The following is a 20,045-nucleotide window of genomic DNA, read 5'->3' on the forward strand; positions in this document are numbered from 1 at the left end:
AATACTACTCTCTAGGAACTGAACACAAGAAAAAGAATTATGCAGCTCTGACAACTCCATCTCACCCGCAGTTGAACTATTGAACTTGTGTGAAGTATAACAACAGAAGCTGACAAGCAGCCAGAGAATCCTTGATGAGATATTGACATCTTGACTCCCTTTTCGCGACAAAACCTCAAAGCCAAGTTGTCTCTGAACTACGCCGCCAACTAACACACTTGACCCATATGTAAAAACGACGTCCCCCCCTCCTCAAAGATGGCGCGCTACCGCCAGTATCACCCAATAGTCTGGATTATGCGTGTAACCATCCTCCTCCGGCAGCTGCAACAGCCACAAGACCACACCACAGCCAACTTTCTACTCGCAACTACCAGCTCAGAGTCGAAGATAGGTAATCATCATAACGTCGTAAAACCATGACAGTCTTGCTGACCATCATATGATGCCGTCTTCAACCACTCATATACATACAATGACGCGGAACTGAATACTATGTGCTTTTGCGTAGCTGGCATAGATAGATAACAACAGCCTCTTGTCCTTGCTGTGGCCCATGTTCCTTCATGCAAAATTATGAACTCATGATCTAACTCATCACCGAGAGCCCATTCGGCTCTTTGGTGTGTTTTCGGTAAAATGGAAGAAAAAACTAGAATGTGCACTCCCTCACTTTCCCGGTCCTCCCAGCTTCATACTCGATCCACCTGGCCACGCCCTTCTTCCCGCTCACGAGAATGCTACTCGGATTCATGACATGACAACCCTCGTAGGTGACGCAAAATGGTAGAGTGGTCGTATCAACGAGCACCACCGCGGTCGGAAGCGGGTAGAGGTACAGCGGAGAAGTGTAATCCCAATGAACCGGCCTGATCGACTGTCGGAATGGAGCCAGATAGCCCTGATCCAGAATCGTCTTGACCAGTTTTCTTGCCGCCAGCACATCATACGGCACCGCATTCGGATCTGCCACCGGTGACGATCGTTGCTCCTGCTGCTGCTCATCCCCATCCACCTCCATAGCATCCCCATTGTCCTGCGTTGCCCCAGCCATCTCCACATCCCCATCCCCCTCCGCCTCCTTCCCCTTCAACCTCACATTCGCCCTCCTCAGCCTAGCCGAGATGTCATCCCTAAACACCACCACCTCATGACAAGGCCCAAACAAACTCAACCGACTCGGATTACTAGTCCACACCGCCTCCCCCCCCTTCTTCTCCCCCGTCAATCCCGCTTCTTGGTTCGCCGCCGCAAACATCCTCCTCACCCGGCTGGTGAACAACCCCGGAACCCCCCTTCTCGGCAACGGCACCGCCGCCCCTCCCCCAAAAGCCGAAACCCACCCGTCGTTATCGCCAGGCACAAACACAAACATCGCCGTGGTCAACAAGGTGGGAAAATCCGCCAGCGTCGACGCCAGCGCGTCAAAGTACTCCTTGTACTCTATACTCCCCGCCCCTCCCGTCCCCGTCGTAGCCCCCCCGCCATGGCTGGCCATCACCCCGCAACTGGTGAAATTGCCGGTAATGATAAAGCTCATCGGTGTCTCCCCTTCCCCGTCGGTGGCATACAAACTGAGCACCTTTTTCAGGGCTTGCAAACTCCTCGGTTGGTCAAGGTTGAGTTCACCCAGTATCACGATCCGTGATCGTTGCTGGCCGGCGGGTTGCTGTCGTAACAGCCGCTGTTCCAGTTTTCTCATCTTGCTGCCAATGGCGCGTTCACTCCCTACCCCGAGGAAATCAATCCATCCGAATCCACCCCCAATGGTATGCTCCTCGTCCCCAGCCATGCCATCCAGCCCGCTAACACCCAAGGTAGCACGCCGTTTCTCACAGGGAGGCTGTCCGATGAAGAAACCTTGGAATCGGCCTCCTATCGTGCCTCCTACTCCCGAACTGCCAGACAGTCCCTTGCCGACGGATTCTTCTTCCTCTTCGTAGATGCCGTCTACCAGGACGATCATACCTGGTGTGAACCAGGCCGAGTCATGGGGGATGGCTGCTGCGTGAGAGAGGTCAAGGGTGATGGCTCCGGTTAGGTCGGATATGGCTAGGGCACCGGTGGGGAGGACGATTAGCATGCCTAGCAGGAGGTGAGTGGTGCCATGGCGACCCAATAAGTTGGCGATGGGGGTGATTTTATGGGAGCGGAAAGAAGCCTTAGAGGATGAGCGGGAAAAGGAGGTGACGGCAGAGGTTTGGAAGGATTCATTCCTCAACAGACGTTGGTGGATGATGTGGTAACGGTTGCGGAAGCTGTCGGTTTTGTGAGAGGGCGGTGGGAGGAGGCTTGGAGGAGTTGTTATTCTGAATGATGTTAGGCCTAATGTTGAGACAGGGGGTAGAAAGGGGTCACTCACCTTTCAAAGTGCTTCTTGGCCACATTATACGTAAACCTCGGCTGCTCAAAAGCCGACACAACCTTCAACCACCTCCCTGCGTCTTTGCTTCCATCCTCATCAAGCTCATCATCTTCCCCGCCCAACCCAATACCCGACATACCAAAACTAGCCTGGCTGTCCTCTCTTGCCAAACCCGTAGGGCGCAGCCCCAACCTGGTCTTGGAGTGGTCTGCCTCGTCACTTGCTTCCAGCATCAAACTATTCTGCCGGCTGAGGCCACCTCTCTGACCATTACCTCCCGTGATAATCCTCCCACCGCTCATATTTCCCTCCAAATTCTTCAGTATATCCTTCAGCTCTGGGCTTGCGCCGTCAACAATCACCCCGCCATTCCTGTTCTTCCACCCCCTGGCTACCTCTTCCAGCACCTTCTCCGCTAGCCCTTCCTCTCGCCATCCTGACCCGCAGTGTCGGCCGATAAAAGAGGCTAGTTCTTGTAGAGCGGAGGATGTAAGAGTCAAATTGTGTTTCTTGGTAAAAGTTCTGAAGGCAAGGGGTCGGAGCGTAGGCGCGGGCAGGATAATAGGTAGGATTGCAGCTTTGGCGGGCGCTGGTGGTTGGAAGGGTCGCAAAGGGTGGGCGGGAGTTGCGAAAGCAGGCGAGGAAGACGGGATTGGGGTTTCTGCTGCTGCAACATTCTTCCGAGCACCGAAGAAAGGGGCGGGAGGAGGTTTTGGGCGTTTGCGCTTTTCGGGGCTGGTGTTTTCTTGGCTTTGTTTCTTTTTGAGAGACTTTGAGGGACTGGAAACGATCATCATTTTGTCGGTCTGTTTTGTATGTCTTCTATACTCGTACTATCGCAGGAAAATAGGTGTCTGGTATTTGCAGCAGTTCGGTCGGGTGGTGTGGTGCTCTGGTCTCCAGATACTGCCTGGTCCTGGAAACAAAAGTCAGGTCGGAGGACAGGAACAGGAAGCGCGTTAATTGATCCTTCAGGGTCGCGCGTCTTAGCGCGTTTTGCGGGGCACAATAGCGACAGGGGTCTATGAGCAGGGGTTACGCTGCTGGCGGCAATTGGAGCTCGAGAAAGCTTCAGCACAATGCCGTCATTGTCGCATTGCAAAGCTCGAGAGCTTCATTTTCAAAGACCATCTTTCAAGACTTTAGGGATCTGATCAATTGCCCACCATGATACTGTCAACACATCTCCAGGTCCCAAGACAGCTCCCCCGTGTGGTGCGGGGCATTTCAACCCTCCCTAACAACTCCAACATCGTACGCCTGAAATCCCACCATCTTTTTCATTAGGTAGGGCAGAGCTAACAAATCTTATAGAAAGTCTTCCCTCACCCAACTCAACACTCTTCATATCTCCTCACATTGCTCTCCAGAGACCCACCAACACCTTCACTCGCCATTGGCACCACTACCGCTATCCCACCTACCCCCAGGTCCTTCCAGCACAATCCTAAATTTCTCACCATATTGGATGAGGTCCTCACCAAGCATGCCATCAACGATCCCGGCTTGAAAGCTCAAGCTCAGGCTTTTGCCTCTCCTGGCGGATTTACCTTCATTCACAATCCAGGAAAAAAGGATAGGGGAGCTGGGGGTGGCGGTGGTGCGAGTGCCGAAGGCGGTGCTGGTGGAGCTGGAGTTGGTGGATGGGTGCATCTGAGCGACGCGAGAAATCCTCCTGATTTCGGGAGGATAGCTTGGTAGGTTCCGTTCTCGTTGGCATGACAGATATGTCGTGGAATTAACATGCCAGAACAGGCCAGAGGACATCTTTGGAAGTGTGGAGGTCAATGGGAAAGGTAAAATTGTTGGCAACTACCAGCCGAGTGGGACGTACCGAATTGTGACGAATCAGGGAATGTGAGTTTTCATTGTTTTCCATCACTACACTCATTTGTAATTGTGGATGCTGATCAAATGAACGCAGTCTTGGGCTGAGTCCATTTCTTCAAGAAAGGCTCCTAGCTAGGCTTCGCGAAGAAGAGAGCAAGGAGCAAAAGTAATGATTCTCTGGAGGATGTTAGTTGTGTACGATAGGTTGGCATACAAACTTATACCCAGCTTTACTTCGAAGTTGATGCACACTTTGATGTTCATGGTTGAAAGAGTCCAAGCGATTATTATAAAGACTGGGATTTGTGGAGGACTCATATGACCAGCCCATAAACCTATCGACAGAGCAAAGCAAAATAGTAGAATACAAATCATTATTGCCGGTTGACCCATACCATTTACCCGACCGTTTACCCACCAGAAGCATATCAGAAAGCAGATACATTGAAAGAATAGCACAACTGCTGCAGAGCCGTGCATCAATAGGACCAAAGACTATGCCGAGTCTCTACTCATTGTCCTCCTCGTCTTCATCCTCTTCATCGTCTTCCTCCTCCTCGCTCGTCACTTCAATGTTGGACTTTTTGGCTTTCTTGGATTCGGTCTTTGTGGCAGGTTTACTGCTACTGCCGCCAACTCCAGCAGGAACATCTTCCACCTCGACCCCCTGCAAGCGCAATTCCTCGTTCAATTGCGGGATGGCCTTGAGGAAGGCTTTGTATTGGTCAATAGAGAGCGAGATACCCTACCATTATGTCAGATGACTCTCATGACAAAAACAAATTTGTGACGCCTACCTTTTTACCAGGCCTCAACTCGCCATCCGGTGTGGTGTAGTACTCTCGAAGATTAACCAGAGTGGCATTCTTGAACTTTGAAGCACCGACACGACGATTGTTGCCAAGCTATTGGACATGTTAGTCAAAATGAAACGGCCATATTGGAAGGAATATTAGTACAGACCTCCCAGTAAGCGTTGCCCTCTCCATCTGTGCCTTTGCCGCCGCTTGGAGTGGCCTTGGGACGCTCCTGCTTCTGCTTCTTGGCGGGGGCCGCCTTTCTCTGGGGAATGTCTTCCTCATCGCTCTCGATCTGAACGCGACCTCTCTTCTTGTACGACGACATGATTGCGAGTTGGTAACGCAATATGTGACAGGAGATAAATAACTGACAAGGGAATGAATGGGTCAAGTAGTAAGTGAAGCGGTATGATTGATCAAGTTCCAATTTTGCGTTGGGTTGTGAGGTAAGTTTTTTTTTCAGAAGAACTGCGGGGCAGTGAAGAGAGGTATCTGGAGTGCTGAGCAGTGAGCTCTTCGTGAAATCAAATCTCTCACAAAACCAGGCTTCCAATAATTTCCCAACGCCTCAAACGCGAAGGCTTGATAGTGACGTGCCTTCCGGGCTGGTGGTCTTGACGCGTTTTCACGTGTGAGGTACCTCGACTGTGATATTAATCGATGCCCCACTCTAGGGTCGCTGGGCAGATGCAGCACGGACTCTTGAGCGGGCACCGTTCGAGGTGTCAGGCGGTCTTGGCCGTCAGGAGTGGAAACCCGGAATGTTGAATTGCTGGGAAAGGCCCCTGATTGACTAAAGATATAGAAAGCTTGGGGCTTGTTTCGTCCTTCAACAGAAATCTGGGGGAGATTGGGAAGTGATCGAAATACCATTTACATATCTTTAATGCCTTCCTCAAGCTCAACTTAACCTGTTTCTAATCCTGTTCGGTTTCCTCTATAAGCTTTATATTCAGATTGCTTTCCCAACGGTGCGACAAAGCGCCGTGCCCCGCTCACTTCTCCCACCTTTAAATCGTTCGATCCTCCCTTGCGGTGAGCCGTGTCTCCCGTCGCGGTCGAAGCGAAGCTTCAACAATTCTATATGAGCCAACAAGATGCGCCTAGCTCGGGCGCGACTCCCGATTGCACAATGGAAGATCGCAAAGATCTCGAACCCAGCGCGATAGCTGCGACCGCTGCGACCGAGAAACCGACACTTGACGAGAGCACCGTTGCAGCGATCGTTGCTGCTGCTGCTGCTGCTGACGACGCAGTTCCGAGCCCTCCGAATGCGCCGCCCACAGACGACAGTGTTTCGACCAAAGTGTTTCGCTTTCTGTCCACAGCAACGCCAGAAACACTAGGTGGTGTAGCCGTTGGTCTGGCTGCCACGACATACCTGGTCCTGGGGAGACTCGGTCTCGTGTTAATAGGGGCATTCGGCGGGATAGTTACTTTCATCCAATGGGAGCAACGGAACCCTGATGTGGCACGAATCGTCCGCGGTGAAAGAGGCATTGACGTCCTCGCACGACTGCTAGAGACCAAAAACAAGGTCATTCAAGAGAAGGAGGAGGGCGCCGGCGCTCAGGATTGTGCCTTGATTCGCGGATTTGAGGATCTGAGGCCCGAAACCCGTGAGGCCATGAATGAACTCGTCGATGCTGTTGTCGACAACTATGTAAAGTGGTGGTACTCGCCAATCGTGTCATCAGACAAGTTCTTCCCACTGGCTTGTCGGAAGACGCTTACAGCGTTCTTAACGTCGGCATGCAACCACCTTGCGAGAAAGCGACCGGCCGACGCGTTTCTTGACGTTCTGACAAACTCGTCCTCTATCGTGGTTGTGTTCTTTTCCGAACTATCCAATGCCTTTACAGAGTTACCGGCCGACTCTAAGCTCTCAGCGGCGGATGCTGTCTACAATTACCTGGCTGCTCATCCAGACTCTAATCTGGCCAGCCTGTTGAACCAAAAGCAGCAGGCAAACAAGTTCCGAATGATTTCAGAAGACCTGCTCAACTTTTTGGAGCGTTCCTCGTACGAATGTGAACCGGCCAGAGTGCTTCTGAGGGAGATGCTGGCCGGTGTTGTTTTGGAAATGACACTTCAGTCTTTCTCAAAGCCTGAATTCATCAATTCCTGGATTGTTTATCTTCTAGAGGCCGGTGAGCCGGATCTCAATCAGGCTATCGACGTGGGAATGCAGACTGGTCCTGATGTGGCGTTTGCAGATATTGACGGCAACGTGGGCAACATCGGGCTCACTAAGGGCAATAGGAATTCTTTTGATTATGAGCGGGCGAGGCGCAAAGAATCCTTGGCGCACAAAAAGAAGCTCAGCAAAGCTGAGGAAGAGATGGAACTGGCCATGGAAGAAATGAAACGACTGAACCAGATGATTGCAGATGAGACTACGCTCTTGGCCGAGTCGTCTCAAAACGAACCGAAGCACCACGAAGCAACGACTACAAACGAAACCCAGAATGGGCAGGAAACCCAGGGGTATTCAGCATCCCAACCTAAGCCGGTTGATACCACGACAAAAGATCTGTCAAAGAGCATCGGCAGCGATAGCTCTTCAAGCAAGAATGATGTTGTCAATACGCCTGTAACACCTCTTTCTGCCACCACACCTTCGAGCCAAACGTCTCCTTCGGCATCGCAAAATCCATCAGCAGTGGCAGCGACAGCGGGCTTCACCAGCTTCGACCAGCTTGTGCCCCTAGCTCGAGAGGGATCGGAGGTTGACTCTACAGTGGAGGCTGCCAAACCACCATTGACGGTACACAACGCTAACATCACTGTTCTCGATGAGCCTGGTGACAAGCCGATCAAGTCTAAACCCATCTGGGATTATCTAGTTCAGATCGAACCTGCCACCACACTCTATCCTGGCTGGATGATCATCAGAAAGTACAGCGACTTTGAGGTACTCCATGAAGTGTTGAGGCGGATTGCGACTATATCAGGTGCTGTCATCTTCTCACAGCAGCACAATGTGCTCCCTCCCTGGAAAAACCACACCCGCACTTCCTTGAGGATCGAACTAGAGCGCTATCTGAAAGACGCCTGTCAGCACCAGAGTTTGGCTGAAAGCGAGGGCTTGAGAAAGTTTATGGAGAGAGACAACGGGCATCTTCCCCAGCCAAAATCAGGCCTCCAGGCATTTGAAAAGATTGGCAAGAACGTGTTGGGGGTATTGGCGAGCGCACCCTTGGAGGGCTCCAAAGCTGTGATGGATGGCGTGACTGGAGTGTTGGGGAATATCGGACTGGGACCGCAGAAAAAGCCAGCGCCGGCCCCATCACCACCACCTTCCGCCCTACAGGACGTGACAGCGGCCAGTCGCCTTTCTATGTCAACCCTTTCTCGAAATGACAGTACTCTGTCGCTGAATCGGTTGACCAGCAAGACTCGTGACAGCATAGACAGCCAGCGCTCGTCGGTAGTGGCCACCCAGCCGCCCAAACTTCCAGCTATGGATCGTCGTCCTAGTTATAACTCTCAAGGTGATGCGGAACCTGAAGCCAGCTTGCGTCCATCAAGAGCGTCGGCCAGAAACAGCAGAGAGCAAAGCAGAACTTCTAGCCGAGCGCCTGCACGTTCACCTTCTATTCTCAGTTTCGATGGGTTCCGTCTTCCTCCCCCACCCGACATGATCACGGACGACTACGAATCCCCCATTAGCCCCCAAGGGCGCTTACCAGAGCATCTTACTCACCATTCCCGCTCGCTGACGATGCCCACCCTCAGCAGTCAGCGGATTAACGGCCCGCCATTGACAGGGAAGCAGCACACAAAGCTCTCTGAGCAAGAGACTAAGGTAGCAGTGGAGCTTATGTTTGCCGTCATCAACGAAATGTACACCCTCTCCTCGGCCTGGAACATTCGGAGAACACTCCTCGCGGCCGCCAAGTCATTTCTTCTCCGCCCCGGCAATCCCTCGCTGTTGTCAATCCAGACCTTGATTCAGCAGTCTGTCCTTGACGCCAATACGTCTGACGCCGGAATCGCCGCCCATTTGAAGAAGTTGAGGCAGAATGTAATGCCTACTGAAGAGGAGATGAAGAAGTGGCCAGCAGAGATGAATGCCGAGGAAAAGGAAGCTTTGAGGGTCAAGGCAAGGAAGTTGCTGATCGTGAGTGGGGTACCGGCTGCCTTGATGGGAGTTATGGGACAGGCGGCGACGAGCGAGGCACTGGGACGGTTGTTTGACTGCTTACAGATCGAGGAAGTGGCAAGGGGATTAATGTTTGGAGTTGTGCTACAGGCTGTGAGGACTGTCACGCACTGAGGAAGTCATATGTCCTTGTCAGGAACCAAGTGTACGAGTAATGTGGTGAAATGCTTGTTGATGTTTGAGATGCCGGGATAGGATTATCGGTTATAATTAATGTCAGATGATTGGTGACGGGCTGGACGGAATGATTACTGGTTCTGATACAACCCTAAGAGTTATGGGATGAGAAATAACACACCTGTTGGGATGGGCTTGTGCCATCTTTGTGTTTTGCTTATGAAAGTAGTTCTTTTAATACACATTTATCGGAGGTTTTGATTACAATTGAGTTTGACTTGGGAGCACGGGTGGTTTTGATGTGTAAGTCCAAATCTAGCTAGGTCCAAGACATGTGGCCCAAGCGTCGGCGTCTGTAACCGAGCTGCCCATAATGGCAACCTGGCCTTATGTAAGCATGCATTTCGATCACATCTACGACTACCTGCTCTTGTCGATGATCACCTGGCAGTCTCACTCACACATCTGATGACACTGGTTCCAAGTTTTTTTTTGAATCTAATAAAGCGAAATCTCACACAATATCATTGGACTTCTCACTCCCTCAAATCCAACGGTGAAAGACAATGTTCTAAATTGCTCCTTAGCCGCTCTTATCTGGCATTCGCAGCGATCTTGGCTTACGGCATCACAAGCTTACAGCACCACATACAAACAGCGCTACAGAGTGAAATTCCAACATCATGAAATTCATCATCGCCGCGCCAGCGACTCTGGCGCTGGTCTACCGCGCCTACAGCAAGAACAGCCTCACTCCGTTAGGTATCTTCGCTGCAGCCCTCACCGCCATCGCTCACGCAGTCCACCCCTGGAACCTCCCCTTCGTTCTGCTAGTCGTCTTCTTCCTGGCAGGAACAAGAGCCACTCACGTATGTTTCACCCCCTCCCCATCTCCCTACCTCATCACTGATCTTCTTCACAGGTAAAAGAAAACATCAAAGCAACCCTCACCCTCAAAGCAACCGGCTCCTCCCCCTCGGGCGGCGGCGAAGGGCCCCGTACCCACGTCCAGGTCTTCGCCAACTCTTTAACCGCTACCATCCTCACCCTCCTTCACGCGTATCAACTTCACGCAAGGAAACAAGCCCTTTTGTCCAACCCCTCCTCCCCGGACAACGGCACCCTCTGCTTCTCATGGAAAGGCGACCTCCTAGTCATCGGTATAATCGCAAACTACGCCTGCGTGGCAGCCGACACGTTCTCCTCCGAACTCGGGATCCTGTCAAAGTCCTCTCCAAGGCTGATCACAAGCTGGAAGCTGAAAAAAGTGCCCCGGGGTACAAACGGGGGTGTCACCCTTGTAGGGTTGGGAGCGGGGTTGTTGGGAAGTATAATCATCGTCACCACCTCTGTCTTGTTCCTGCCGTTTTGCACCGCCGATTCAAAGACCTTGCCCGGTGGAGGGCAGCCCTGGGATGTCAAGGAACGGCAAGCTCTCATTTTAGGGTTGACGGTCTCGGGTTTGCTGGGCAGTGTGATGGATTCTGTTCTCGGAGGCCTGTTCCAGAGGAGCGTCAAAGATGTTAGGAGCGGGAAGATTGTCGAGGGGGAGGGGGGGGAGAGGGTGTTGGTTGCTAGTCCGGTTGTTATCCCTGGTCATCATCACAAACCTGGGCAGGAGGAGGATGCGGGAGCGGAGATCAAGGCTAAGCTTCTTCGTGGCGAGGGGAAGGATGCGGTTGAGGAGACTGCGGGGTCTTCTGCTGTGGAGGAGGGGGATCACGTTGTGGATATGAAGAAGAGGTATGACCCGAAGAATAAGCAGAGGAAGTCGAGTTTTGGGGATGAGAGGCCTTCTCGGGAGGTGATTACTGGGTGGGACTTGCTTGATAATAACGATGTGAACTTTTTGATGGCGTTTGGGATGAGCTTTGGGGCAATGGCAGTGGCGGGGTGGTATTGGGGGGTTTCGCTTTGGACGATTGTCCCGGGAGGAGTCGCGGTTTAGTTCTTGATAGTCAAGACTTTGTGTTGGTTTGGAGTTCCAGCGGATAGCGATGATATAATGGCTGGTTGGTGGGGGAGGAATCTGATATACGTATGTTTTAATGATGATCAAGACCCAGGTCTTTGTGGGCTCCAAATATTGTCTTTATATGTAAAGGCTGACTGATTCCATCTGCCGCAACACAGATGTTGTGTAAAATAGGAAGCCTGGCACATATTTGCCGTAGGCCATGTTTTGGTATATAATGGTATCTAAAACTCCTGGACTCCACGCCTCTTTCTATAACCCTTGAAAAATCTTTCTGCCTATCGACCCCTTGACAGGTTGTAATCCACAGTCTTTTCCGCTCTTCAAATGCGTGCAGTGGTAAGTAACTGTGAGCTAGGACTGCGCAGGAAATGAATCCCGGCATCGACCTAGCGAAATAAGAGAAGCAAACTCAGACAAGGAAAAAACATGCAAACAGCCACAACAGCCATAATGCTCTCCTAACAAAACAGAAAAAAATGGAGAGAACAAGAACAACACCTCCGCTTAGCTCAGAATACCCCCAAATGGTTTATACGTATCCAGATCTTTCAACAACTCGTCCACTACCCCTGGTAGATACCGGTCAAGGTGCTGCTTCTTGGCATCCACACTCAGCGTGTTCCCACTTTCACTCTTTGACCTTTGCCTGCCACCGCTTGCAAGCAGTTTGGACTTTCCTGGGCTACCTGGGATTAACTCTGGCCCCGCAATCACACTCGTTCTGTCTGGTTTGGGGATATTTGGTGTTTCTGGCGTCAGGTAAAAGTACAAGAATTCCGTGAGGCGGAACTTGACCTCTCTGCCGGTCTCACGGGACTTGAACAGGGAGGTTACGGTAAGTAGACCGTCAAGGGCTTCAAATACTCGAATATTTTGCGGCATGTCGAGAAGGGCAACGACAAGGGTGATTATTGTGGCGCATTGGATGGCAGGGGAGTTGATGGGTTCGAGAAGATCGAGAAGAAGCTGAAGATGAGGATACATGTTAGAACTGGCGGGGAAGCTGGAATGGCGGGCGTATCTTACGTTCATATGTACGCTGCGCTGAAAAAGCACCCTGCTTGGCGGGTGCAAAAGCAAGACGCCCTGGATGAGATCCAGCGTGTTGACTATCAACATGTCGTACGATCCATCTCCTCCTCGCACAACGAGCCAGTCGAGTGTGGTGAGAAGACGCTGCGCGACGTTCCATTCAAATCCCTCCTGGAGCTTGAAGAATTCTCGAAAAGCTGGATCAGGGGAGAGGTCTGCGAGCATTCGGCGCGGTGGTTGTTGTTGGTTTTCTCCTTGTTTCTTGGGGCTACCTTGGCCGGCAAGGCAGATCTGAGCAAGAAGGCCTTCGACCTGCCTTAGCCCCTTTTTGATTTTAGAACCATCGAAGGACGAGAGGTTATCGAAAGCGAGAGAGAGTAATGATTCCATCTTGTACTGCTAATCCTGGACTGTTGCGCTCGCGTGCTTCGTCGATTTGTTGCCTCGAGTATTGAGATTTCACAATGCGAATTCGCCACGTATAGTCGATAGTATAAGAGAAGTGCCACGGTTGGCGAGCGGCACTCCTGAATCTGTATTGCTTGCGCACGAACTGCTCGGGTGGTTGGTTTTCCTAGAGGTTGGACGCAGTATCGCGACAGGCGGTATAAGTGGGCGCGGTGATGGTTACGGGCCGGTTGTATACAGTCGAAGTAAAAACGCAAGCGGGTATCGACGGGAAAGTGAGAGAGGACGGTACGCAGAGAGTCTTCGGACGCAAAAGAGTGCCAGACTGACTCGAGATGCTCTGTCGCGCCGGTTGGACTTGAGCTTGGTCCAAACTGGCGGGATATCGAGTCCACTGTCGAACAATCAAGCATTGGGTGCCACAGCAACTGGCTGATAAGATAAGGATCTAGCTGCCCACCTGCCGAACAGTGATCACTCAACCTCAAACTGGGGAAGCGGGGCCGTGCGTTTTGTTTCAATGCTTGTGGAACCTCTTGAGCAACATTCCCATCCAACACTTGCATCAGACTTCCAGAACCAGACCCAAAGCATTCAAGTCCAGGGCATGGCACAAGAGTCCAAGGACGCATGGAAAAGGGACAGTATGCAACTTTGAAACCAGATCCGCAAGGGAGGGGGTTTGTCTCCTTTTTTATACCGCTTCCTCTGTCGGACTTGCTGCTTTTGCCCGCCCTTCACAATGTCTATTTCTTTTTATTTTGACAGATACTCTAGAAGCTCAGTAGCGATCCCTTGATCAGAAATCTTGGATCTCTTCCATTCACTCTCAATGCTTTGACGGTCAGCTCAGCTCATCAAAGTCTCCCGCTCCCACATCTCACCAACCAATGTCTGTGGCTTAGCTTTGGCCAAAGAACCAACCAACCGTCTGTTCCCTACCTCCAAAGGCTTTGTTGCAGTGGTAAATATTTATTACCACAAAGCACAGCCTTCGGCGTGTAGCTATACCTGTCAGAGGAGCCGCTATTTCGCATCGAAAACGCCTGGAGGAGTGCTTGGGTTGACACAGAGACAGCAGCCCACGGACTCTGTACGAGTTTGGCATTTCGACGAAAGTCTATTCAATCCAATTAAATTCCTAATTTTCTCAATTCTTCCCGGTGAGCTTGCGGACAATTTCTTTTCTTGTCTATGTTTCGGGATCTTCAACGAGCACATGCAAATTTACCCCACCATCATCTATCCCACCTCACAACCCAATAGTGCTGTCGCTGTCACCCAAGACATGGTGGAGAGAAAGGCCCGATTTGCAGCAGTGAAGATTGTCATTTGTTTTACCTCCTCTGGTGATTTACAGATTTGCACGGGTTCCTTGCCATCATGTCTGCAGGAACTGGGCTGATGGCTGTGTCCTGACATTGATAGTGGGGTAAACAGGAGAGCTGGAGCTAACCGTCAACTTGGCGATTAAACAGAGCTACACTGGAGCTCACAGATCGCATGTCGTCACCAACATCGAGTGCCGCCCACGATCCGAGATCGCGCCCCACCACGGTACCTTCCAAATCCCGATCGTTGGAAGCCTCGAGGACGCGGAGGCTGCTTTTTAAAAGCCCGCGCCGCAAGCATCAGGCAACCATGGACAGTTCCTCTCCTCTTCATCCCTCCTCGTTCAACAATCCCGCAGCTGCCCCTCATCCCCAGGCTCCTACACAGATACCCTTCCTGCAGTCACCTGCTGTCATCCCTCCTCGGACTACATCGTCAAACTTCGCTGCCTCGACAGTCCCACCAGCTTCAACAAAACCAAATTCTAAAACCATCCTAGAGAGCAGTTGGCTATCAGGCTCCGCTGCAAACCCTAGTCAGACAACACCTGGCCATACCCGCCATCAAAGTCGCAAACCTTCTGTTACTTCCAATTCCTCGTTTCCCTCAAACGCAATGGCTCAACAACAACCGCCAGACCCCTCCCGTTTCGCAACCGAGGATTTCTTCCTCAACACCAAGAGGCTATGGACAGAACAGAAGGACAAGGTCCTCACAGCCCCATATGATTACCTCAACGGCCACCCAGGCAAAGACTTTAGATCCGCCCTCGTCAACGCCTTTGACGCCTTTCTCGAAGTGCCAAAAGAATCCAAAGAAACCATCACCAAGGTGGTTTCGATGCTTCATACAGCCTCCCTCCTGGTCGACGACGTAGAAGATAACTCTCTCCTCCGCCGGGGTCTCCCGGTGGCGCACACCATCTACGGTATTCCCCAAACAATCAACTCGTCCAACTACATCTACTTTGTTGCCCTCCAAGAGCTCCAGAAGCTCAAGAACCCAAAAGTAGTCAACATCTTTGCCGAAGAGCTCCTGAACCTCCACCGCGGCCAGGGAATGGACCTCTACTGGCGCGACACCCTCACCTGCCCCACCGAAGACGAGTACCTCGAGATGGTGGGCAACAAAACGGGCGGGTTATTCAGGCTGGGCATCAAGCTGATGCAAGCTGAATCCCGCAGCCTGACGGATTGCATCCCCCTTGTCAATGTTATTGGGTTGATCTTCCAGATCGCGGATGATTACCAGAATCTCTGGAGCAGGGAGTACACCGCCAACAAGGGCATGTGCGAGGACCTGACGGAAGGAAAGTTTTCGTTTCCGGTCATCCACAGCATCAGGAGCAATCCGTCTAATTCCCAGTTGCTGAATATCTTGAGGCAAAAGACTACGAATGAGGAGGTGAAGAGGTATGCGGTTTCGTATATGCAGAGCACGGGGAGCTTTGAGTATACGAAGAAGGTGGTACACACGCTGATTGAGAGGGCGAGGAGAATGGCAGATGAGCTGGATGAGGGGAAGGGGAGGGCGGTGTTGGTGCATAAGATTTTGGATAGGGTTGTTATTGATTGATCGCAATGGTTATCTTTAGAGCAGGATCTTTCTCTATTGTGTGGCGAGGAGTTGAGCGATCTGTTCTTGTTTAAGAGCCAATACCTATGATACCTATGATGAAGTGGACAGAATAACCGGTATTGCAACTCAGGAAGGTGTAATAATCTTCAACTTGCGCCTTTTAATATGGGGAATAAGATTAGGGGAATATGATTAGGAGAATATGTTTAAGGAAATCTTTACCTAGCAGCGCATAAAGTTATGAAGCGTATTGCGCGTTAGGGTTTCATATTTTTCTTCCTTGGCATTCTCTATCTCTTTGTCCACCACGGGCAGCAACACCAATTTCCAGCCACGCGGTAAACCTCAAGTTGCAACCAAAGCAGTGTAACCAGTCTCACAAACGGAAAGAAGCATGATCATAACTCATCCCATTCATAAACCTATCCTCTATCATTCTGTAGTTCTGTTAACCTAGCCAGTAACATTCTTCCTCCTCACCATCCTCACCCACCTCCTTCTCCTCCACTCCCCCCTCCGTCCCATCCCCTCCTCCCCCTCCTCCCAACTCATCCCCCCATTCTGCCTCATCGGGGTAGCCTGATTACCGCTCCTCACCGGCTCCTTCTCACTTTCCTCCCCAATCGTCCCCATCCCCCCACCACCACCAGCAGACTTTTCCGAAGAAGAGGCGATATCATAAACCCACCTCTCCCCCTCCGTCTCAATCTCCACGCCCGTAATAATCCTCTCCTCTACCCACTCCCTGCTCCACAGATCAAGCCCCCACTTCTTCTCTGACCACTCCCACCCTTCTGGCGGCTGGACATCCTCAAAGAATCTCGTTCCCTGCGGTCGCTGCCCGGAGATGCGTTGGGCTGATAAAGGGTCGTATGGCGAGGGGGAAAAAACCCATGGTTCCCACTCCCCTCCGGGGTAATGACTCAACCGTTGAAGTTCAAAGATTTCCACCTCGCGGGTTTCAGGGGCGGAGTCGAGGATTATTTCCTTCGATAGCAAAGCTGGGATGTCAACGGTGGGGATTTTAACCGGGTGAGGGTCGGTCGGCGAAGAGAGCGTGGGATTGTGGTGAAGGTACTGCTCCGTGGCTTGAGCGACAAGCCTGTTGATTGTTGGGTGAGCAGACAATATGGCACCCCAGCCCCCCACAAGCATGAGGTAGCGCCAGGGGATGAGGTGGGCTGATATGAGCATTACTACCAGAGCGGCGAATAGCCCGACGAAAATAGCGGATGAGAGCGCCTCGTCGGAGAAGTTGGTGACGGGGACGATTAGAGTCACGACTTTGTCGTGGACGACGGAGAAATCCTCCATGACGTTTTGGAGGTCACCCATGTTGCGGAAGAAGTCCTTGGACAGCTCTTTGGTGGGCTGGAAGTTGCGAGCTGGTGCTAAAGGAGGGCCACGGGGGGAATAGCCTAGGTTTCGGACTTGGTGGTCGGAGTCGGAGGATGTTGACGGGGCAGGGTGACGGGTGATGAAGGAGGGGACGAAGATGAAGAATACGGCTATCGCGAGGGGAAGTGCGAAGAGGAGGTAGGGGTCGAGGCAGACGAAGGTGTAGACTGCGAGGAGGGAGAGGGTGTGGGCTGGTTTGCGCCATGAAAGCACTTTCAGAGCTCGAGACTGGAATTTGAAAACCACACCAATGCGAGCGTTGAAGCGGCGGAAGTTGTTGGACATCAAAGGGATAGAGAATCCGGGTCGTTCGGCAAAGCCTGGAGGGTCGTCACCTCCCATGATGGAGGGTGTTTGTGTGTGACCATCTTCTGCTGGTATCACTTGTGATAGAAGTCTGTATGAGAAGTGGTTAGCATACCAGGGCTCGAAATTAGAAGAGTGGAAAAACACAAAAGACCTACTTTTCTAGTAGTTTGTCTTGTATACTTGCAGCCCGAAATATACCATTCTTCAAGCTTTTTACTTTCCTCGCCGAGCGAGATTGATGATCTTGTGGTTGTGATGGTTGGCTTTCATCACCTTCTGGCATGACGGATTCATCGGCGGCAGTCAATAGCTGTTCTTCCAGTTCATCCACCATCGTGATAATAAGTCAAGGGCGATCGTGATGTTTATCGATGATTATGCGCTGAAGACCAGAGTGTTGATGATTCTGTCTCACTATTCTGTTCTTGGATGCATGTGAATCTCATGCATCACTCATGAGAGCCCCACAACCAGTTCGATGGTCAAGTCTGGATGAGAGCCGGTCCCAGGAGTCGAACTGCGCGATACGCAGGAGTCTCGATGAAAGAATGGATTCAACCGTTGACGGGTGCTCGGTAGATGAGGCTGTTACAATTGTTGAAGGGGAGATGCCGATAAGATTCAGGTGGTGGCTGTAAGACTGAGGTTGCGTGTCTGGTGTCGTCACTGGTGAACCTCTCAAGCCCGGGCCACACAACGTCACATGCCACAAAACTGGGCCAAGACAAGCGCTACGTTTAGGTGCTGCAAAGTACAGCAGAAAGGACATTTGTGCATAAATAATCAGCATCTTTGTTACATTTCACGGAACGCCATATCACACCATTCGGCCAACTTGCGTGGAATAAGAGTGTACGACCAAAACATGCGATTCCCAAAACCACGCGCTGAAGCACGCCCGTTCGTACCGGAGCGCCGGGTTCGGTGGCTACATCCGGGGCCGTCACTCCGCTAAAAGGTACGGAATTCGGCAGGCCATCTGCAGGGTCCCGCGAATCCTGCTTTTCTCCGCCGTGTCCGATGGCTTCTCCAAGAACGAGGAGCCTCACCATTGTTTGATGCTACATCAAGAACGTTGACAGGAGATGAGCTACGACATTTACTGATGATAATACGGCGTAGTATAGCGCGCCTGGCACGCGTGGTTGGCGCGTGGCCGAAATGTTCTCGAAAATCGGAATGAACTGGGAAATGCATCAATACTACTCCATACCACCGGTTGGTTCTGCATCCAAAAACAGTCAACAACCGAACATTATTATCTCCCCGGCCAGTTTCGATGAGACAAGATCGGAAATTAGGGATATAACTCGCCCTTCTATCTGAAGAGCCAATGGCCATGACGGCTCGGGGCATTTCCGGGTCGATAGTCGAGATGCCTTTCAAGATGAAATCCATTGTCGCATAATAACGAGCCGGGATGAGGGGCCGGGTTGCTGAGGTCAATTCCTAAACCGTCTTAATGCCCTCTGTTAAGCAAACAAACAACAGCCAGGTAGTCGACAACAAGCAAGGTCGTGCTGGTTGCTGTGTTGTTGATAGGCACGATGTGCCGATGGACCCATTCAGGCACATGTACAGATAGATCTAGGTATGTAGGGACACCGCTTCTTCGCAACACGATACCTGGAAGAGGGGTTTGCAGCAGCGCGGTGCACAGGTGGCAGGCTGGGAAGCTCTCGATGCTGGAAGGTGAGTGGTGCCAAGCAAGGACCGCAGAAGCCGAGCGGAACCCGCTGGCAGCAGAGACTGTGCTCGTCATTCCCGTTTTGAAGACAGCCAGGCAGAGTTTGCTGGCTTGGTGGTGTTTTTGGCGGTCCCCTCCTCACCGTCGACGAGTCGACGCCACTAACAGCTAGCATCTGAAGTGTTGCCGTGCCTTGAATGGGACAATACTGGCATTGTGCTGCAAGGGCAGCCTTCCTCCTGCATGTTGCTCCCGTAGCGCCGTGCTAGAGGGCCGACAGTTTCGAGTTTGTTTTTGTTTCCTTTGCCCGATGCCTCTTTTGCATTGCTCTGCGACTCTGGAAATCTCCAAAAAAGATTCAGTCTCCTATTCATGGCCCCACATGCCCCTGGACGCACGTACCATACTGAGCCGAGCGGTTCGTTTGCAACTGACTAAGTTAGGAGCTGTCGTGATTCATATCCAATCAATCGAGTGACAGATATATGAGGAGCTGACACGCCCTGTGGTTGTTGTAATTCTATCATGTTTTGAGGCAGAAGAAGAGAAGAGCTGCAGAGAGAGGCAGAGAGAGGCAGAGAGAGGCAGAAAGAGGCAGAAATATAAGGGTTTCTTACCGTAAACTTTATGTGGTGGGACGGGGGCCAACGTCGGTCCAGGTGACGGGAGATGTGTTTGCACGATCCAGCCAGCCTCAAAGCAACCGATCGATGGCCCTGCTCGGAGTGATCGAGAGAAGGAGTAGGTTGTCATTGTCCTCGATGAATGAAGTGAAGCAGTCTCCACGTGTTCCGCGGGCTCTGCAAAAGGTTCCAGAACATGTCGTGCTTCCTTTGACGTTGATGATATCGAGGTGCACCTTGCATACCGTTCCCTCGCCTCTTGCACTCCACATGCCGTTCAGCTGTTGCCCAGTGAAAAAAGCGTGCTGCTTGTCACGACCGCTGAAAGTTGCAGGACACCCCAGTGGGGCCCACCAAGCCCAAGCCCAAGCCCACTGCCCGCTGCCACCTGCCACCAAAAACAGCCTGCAAAACAACTGTCTC

At 51.8% G+C, this 20,045-nt stretch overlaps 10 protein-coding genes across 10 annotated transcripts; 5 read left to right on the plus strand and 5 right to left on the minus strand.

Annotated features, from left to right (window-relative positions):
• Positions 1-496: 496 nt before the first annotated feature.
• DPB2 (DNA-directed DNA polymerase epsilon, subunit B) lies at positions 497-3,314 on the minus strand. Its single transcript, XM_062875783.1, has 2 exons — positions 2,363-3,314; positions 497-2,309 (listed from the first exon to the last, which is right to left on the minus strand). Exons 1-2 carry the CDS (start codon positions 3,160-3,162, stop codon positions 653-655), a joined length of 2,457 nt encoding a protein of 818 aa, XP_062734299.1. The 5' UTR covers positions 3,163-3,314; the 3' UTR covers positions 497-652.
• On the plus strand, positions 2,912-4,578 carry QC761_200550 (uncharacterized protein). The gene is made up of 3 exons (XM_062875784.1): positions 2,912-3,619; positions 3,680-4,062; positions 4,121-4,578. The coding sequence occupies exons 1-3, from the start codon at positions 3,533-3,535 to the stop codon at positions 4,224-4,226; spliced, it is 576 nt and encodes a 191-aa protein (XP_062734300.1). The 5' UTR covers positions 2,912-3,532; the 3' UTR covers positions 4,227-4,578.
• On the minus strand, positions 4,521-5,839 carry QC761_200560 (uncharacterized protein). Its single transcript, XM_062875785.1, has 3 exons — positions 5,159-5,839; positions 4,993-5,100; positions 4,521-4,940 (listed from the first exon to the last, which is right to left on the minus strand). Exons 1-3 carry the CDS (start codon positions 5,318-5,320, stop codon positions 4,704-4,706), a joined length of 507 nt encoding a protein of 168 aa, XP_062734301.1. The 5' UTR covers positions 5,321-5,839; the 3' UTR covers positions 4,521-4,703.
• Positions 5,840-6,079: 240 nt separating this feature from the next.
• On the plus strand, positions 6,080-9,274 carry QC761_200570 (uncharacterized protein; the record flags this gene model as incomplete). Its single annotated transcript, XM_062875786.1, has 1 exon — positions 6,080-9,274. The coding sequence occupies one exon, from the start codon at positions 6,080-6,082 to the stop codon at positions 9,272-9,274; it is 3,195 nt and encodes a 1,064-aa protein (XP_062734302.1).
• Positions 9,275-9,689: 415 nt separating this feature from the next.
• On the plus strand, positions 9,690-11,503 carry QC761_200580 (uncharacterized protein). Its single transcript, XM_062875787.1, has 2 exons — positions 9,690-10,146; positions 10,200-11,503. The coding sequence occupies exons 1-2, from the start codon at positions 9,961-9,963 to the stop codon at positions 11,223-11,225; spliced, it is 1,212 nt and encodes a 403-aa protein (XP_062734303.1). The 5' UTR covers positions 9,690-9,960; the 3' UTR covers positions 11,226-11,503.
• Positions 11,352-13,101, minus strand: QC761_200590 (uncharacterized protein). Its single transcript, XM_062875788.1, has 2 exons — positions 12,282-13,101; positions 11,352-12,221 (listed from the first exon to the last, which is right to left on the minus strand). Exons 1-2 carry the CDS (start codon positions 12,675-12,677, stop codon positions 11,760-11,762), a joined length of 858 nt encoding a protein of 285 aa, XP_062734304.1. The 5' UTR covers positions 12,678-13,101; the 3' UTR covers positions 11,352-11,759.
• A 1,097-nt stretch (positions 13,102-14,198) lies between these two features.
• BTS1 (geranylgeranyl pyrophosphate synthetase) lies at positions 14,199-15,602 on the plus strand (the record flags this gene model as incomplete). The annotated part of the gene is made up of 1 exon (XM_062875789.1): positions 14,199-15,602. The coding sequence occupies one exon, from the start codon at positions 14,199-14,201 to the stop codon at positions 15,600-15,602; it is 1,404 nt and encodes a 467-aa protein (XP_062734305.1).
• Positions 15,603-16,007: 405 nt separating this feature from the next.
• On the minus strand, positions 16,008-17,646 carry PEX29 (Peroxisome size and maintenance regulator; the record flags this gene model as incomplete). The annotated part of the gene is made up of 2 exons (XM_062872261.1): positions 16,008-17,400; positions 17,468-17,646. The coding sequence occupies 2 exons, from the start codon at positions 17,644-17,646 to the stop codon at positions 16,059-16,061; spliced, it is 1,521 nt and encodes a 506-aa protein (XP_062734306.1). The 3' UTR covers positions 16,008-16,058.
• On the plus strand, positions 16,612-17,344 carry QC761_0031430 (uncharacterized protein; the record flags this gene model as incomplete). Its single annotated transcript, XM_062872262.1, has 2 exons — positions 16,612-16,637; positions 16,809-17,344. 2 exons carry the CDS (start codon positions 16,612-16,614, stop codon positions 17,020-17,022), a joined length of 240 nt encoding a protein of 79 aa, XP_062734307.1. The 3' UTR covers positions 17,023-17,344.
• A 1,514-nt stretch (positions 17,647-19,160) lies between the features above and the next one.
• QC761_0031440 (uncharacterized protein) lies at positions 19,161-19,752 on the minus strand (the record flags this gene model as incomplete). The annotated part of the gene is made up of 2 exons (XM_062872263.1): positions 19,161-19,336; positions 19,617-19,752. 2 exons carry the CDS (start codon positions 19,750-19,752, stop codon positions 19,161-19,163), a joined length of 312 nt encoding a protein of 103 aa, XP_062734308.1.
• Between the last annotated feature and the right edge of the window lie 293 nt (positions 19,753-20,045).

Source organism: Podospora bellae-mahoneyi, chromosome 2, assembly GCF_035222275.1.
Source record: "Podospora bellae-mahoneyi strain CBS 112042 chromosome 2, whole genome shotgun sequence".
NCBI lineage: Eukaryota > Fungi > Ascomycota > Sordariomycetes > Sordariales > Podosporaceae > Podospora > Podospora bellae-mahoneyi.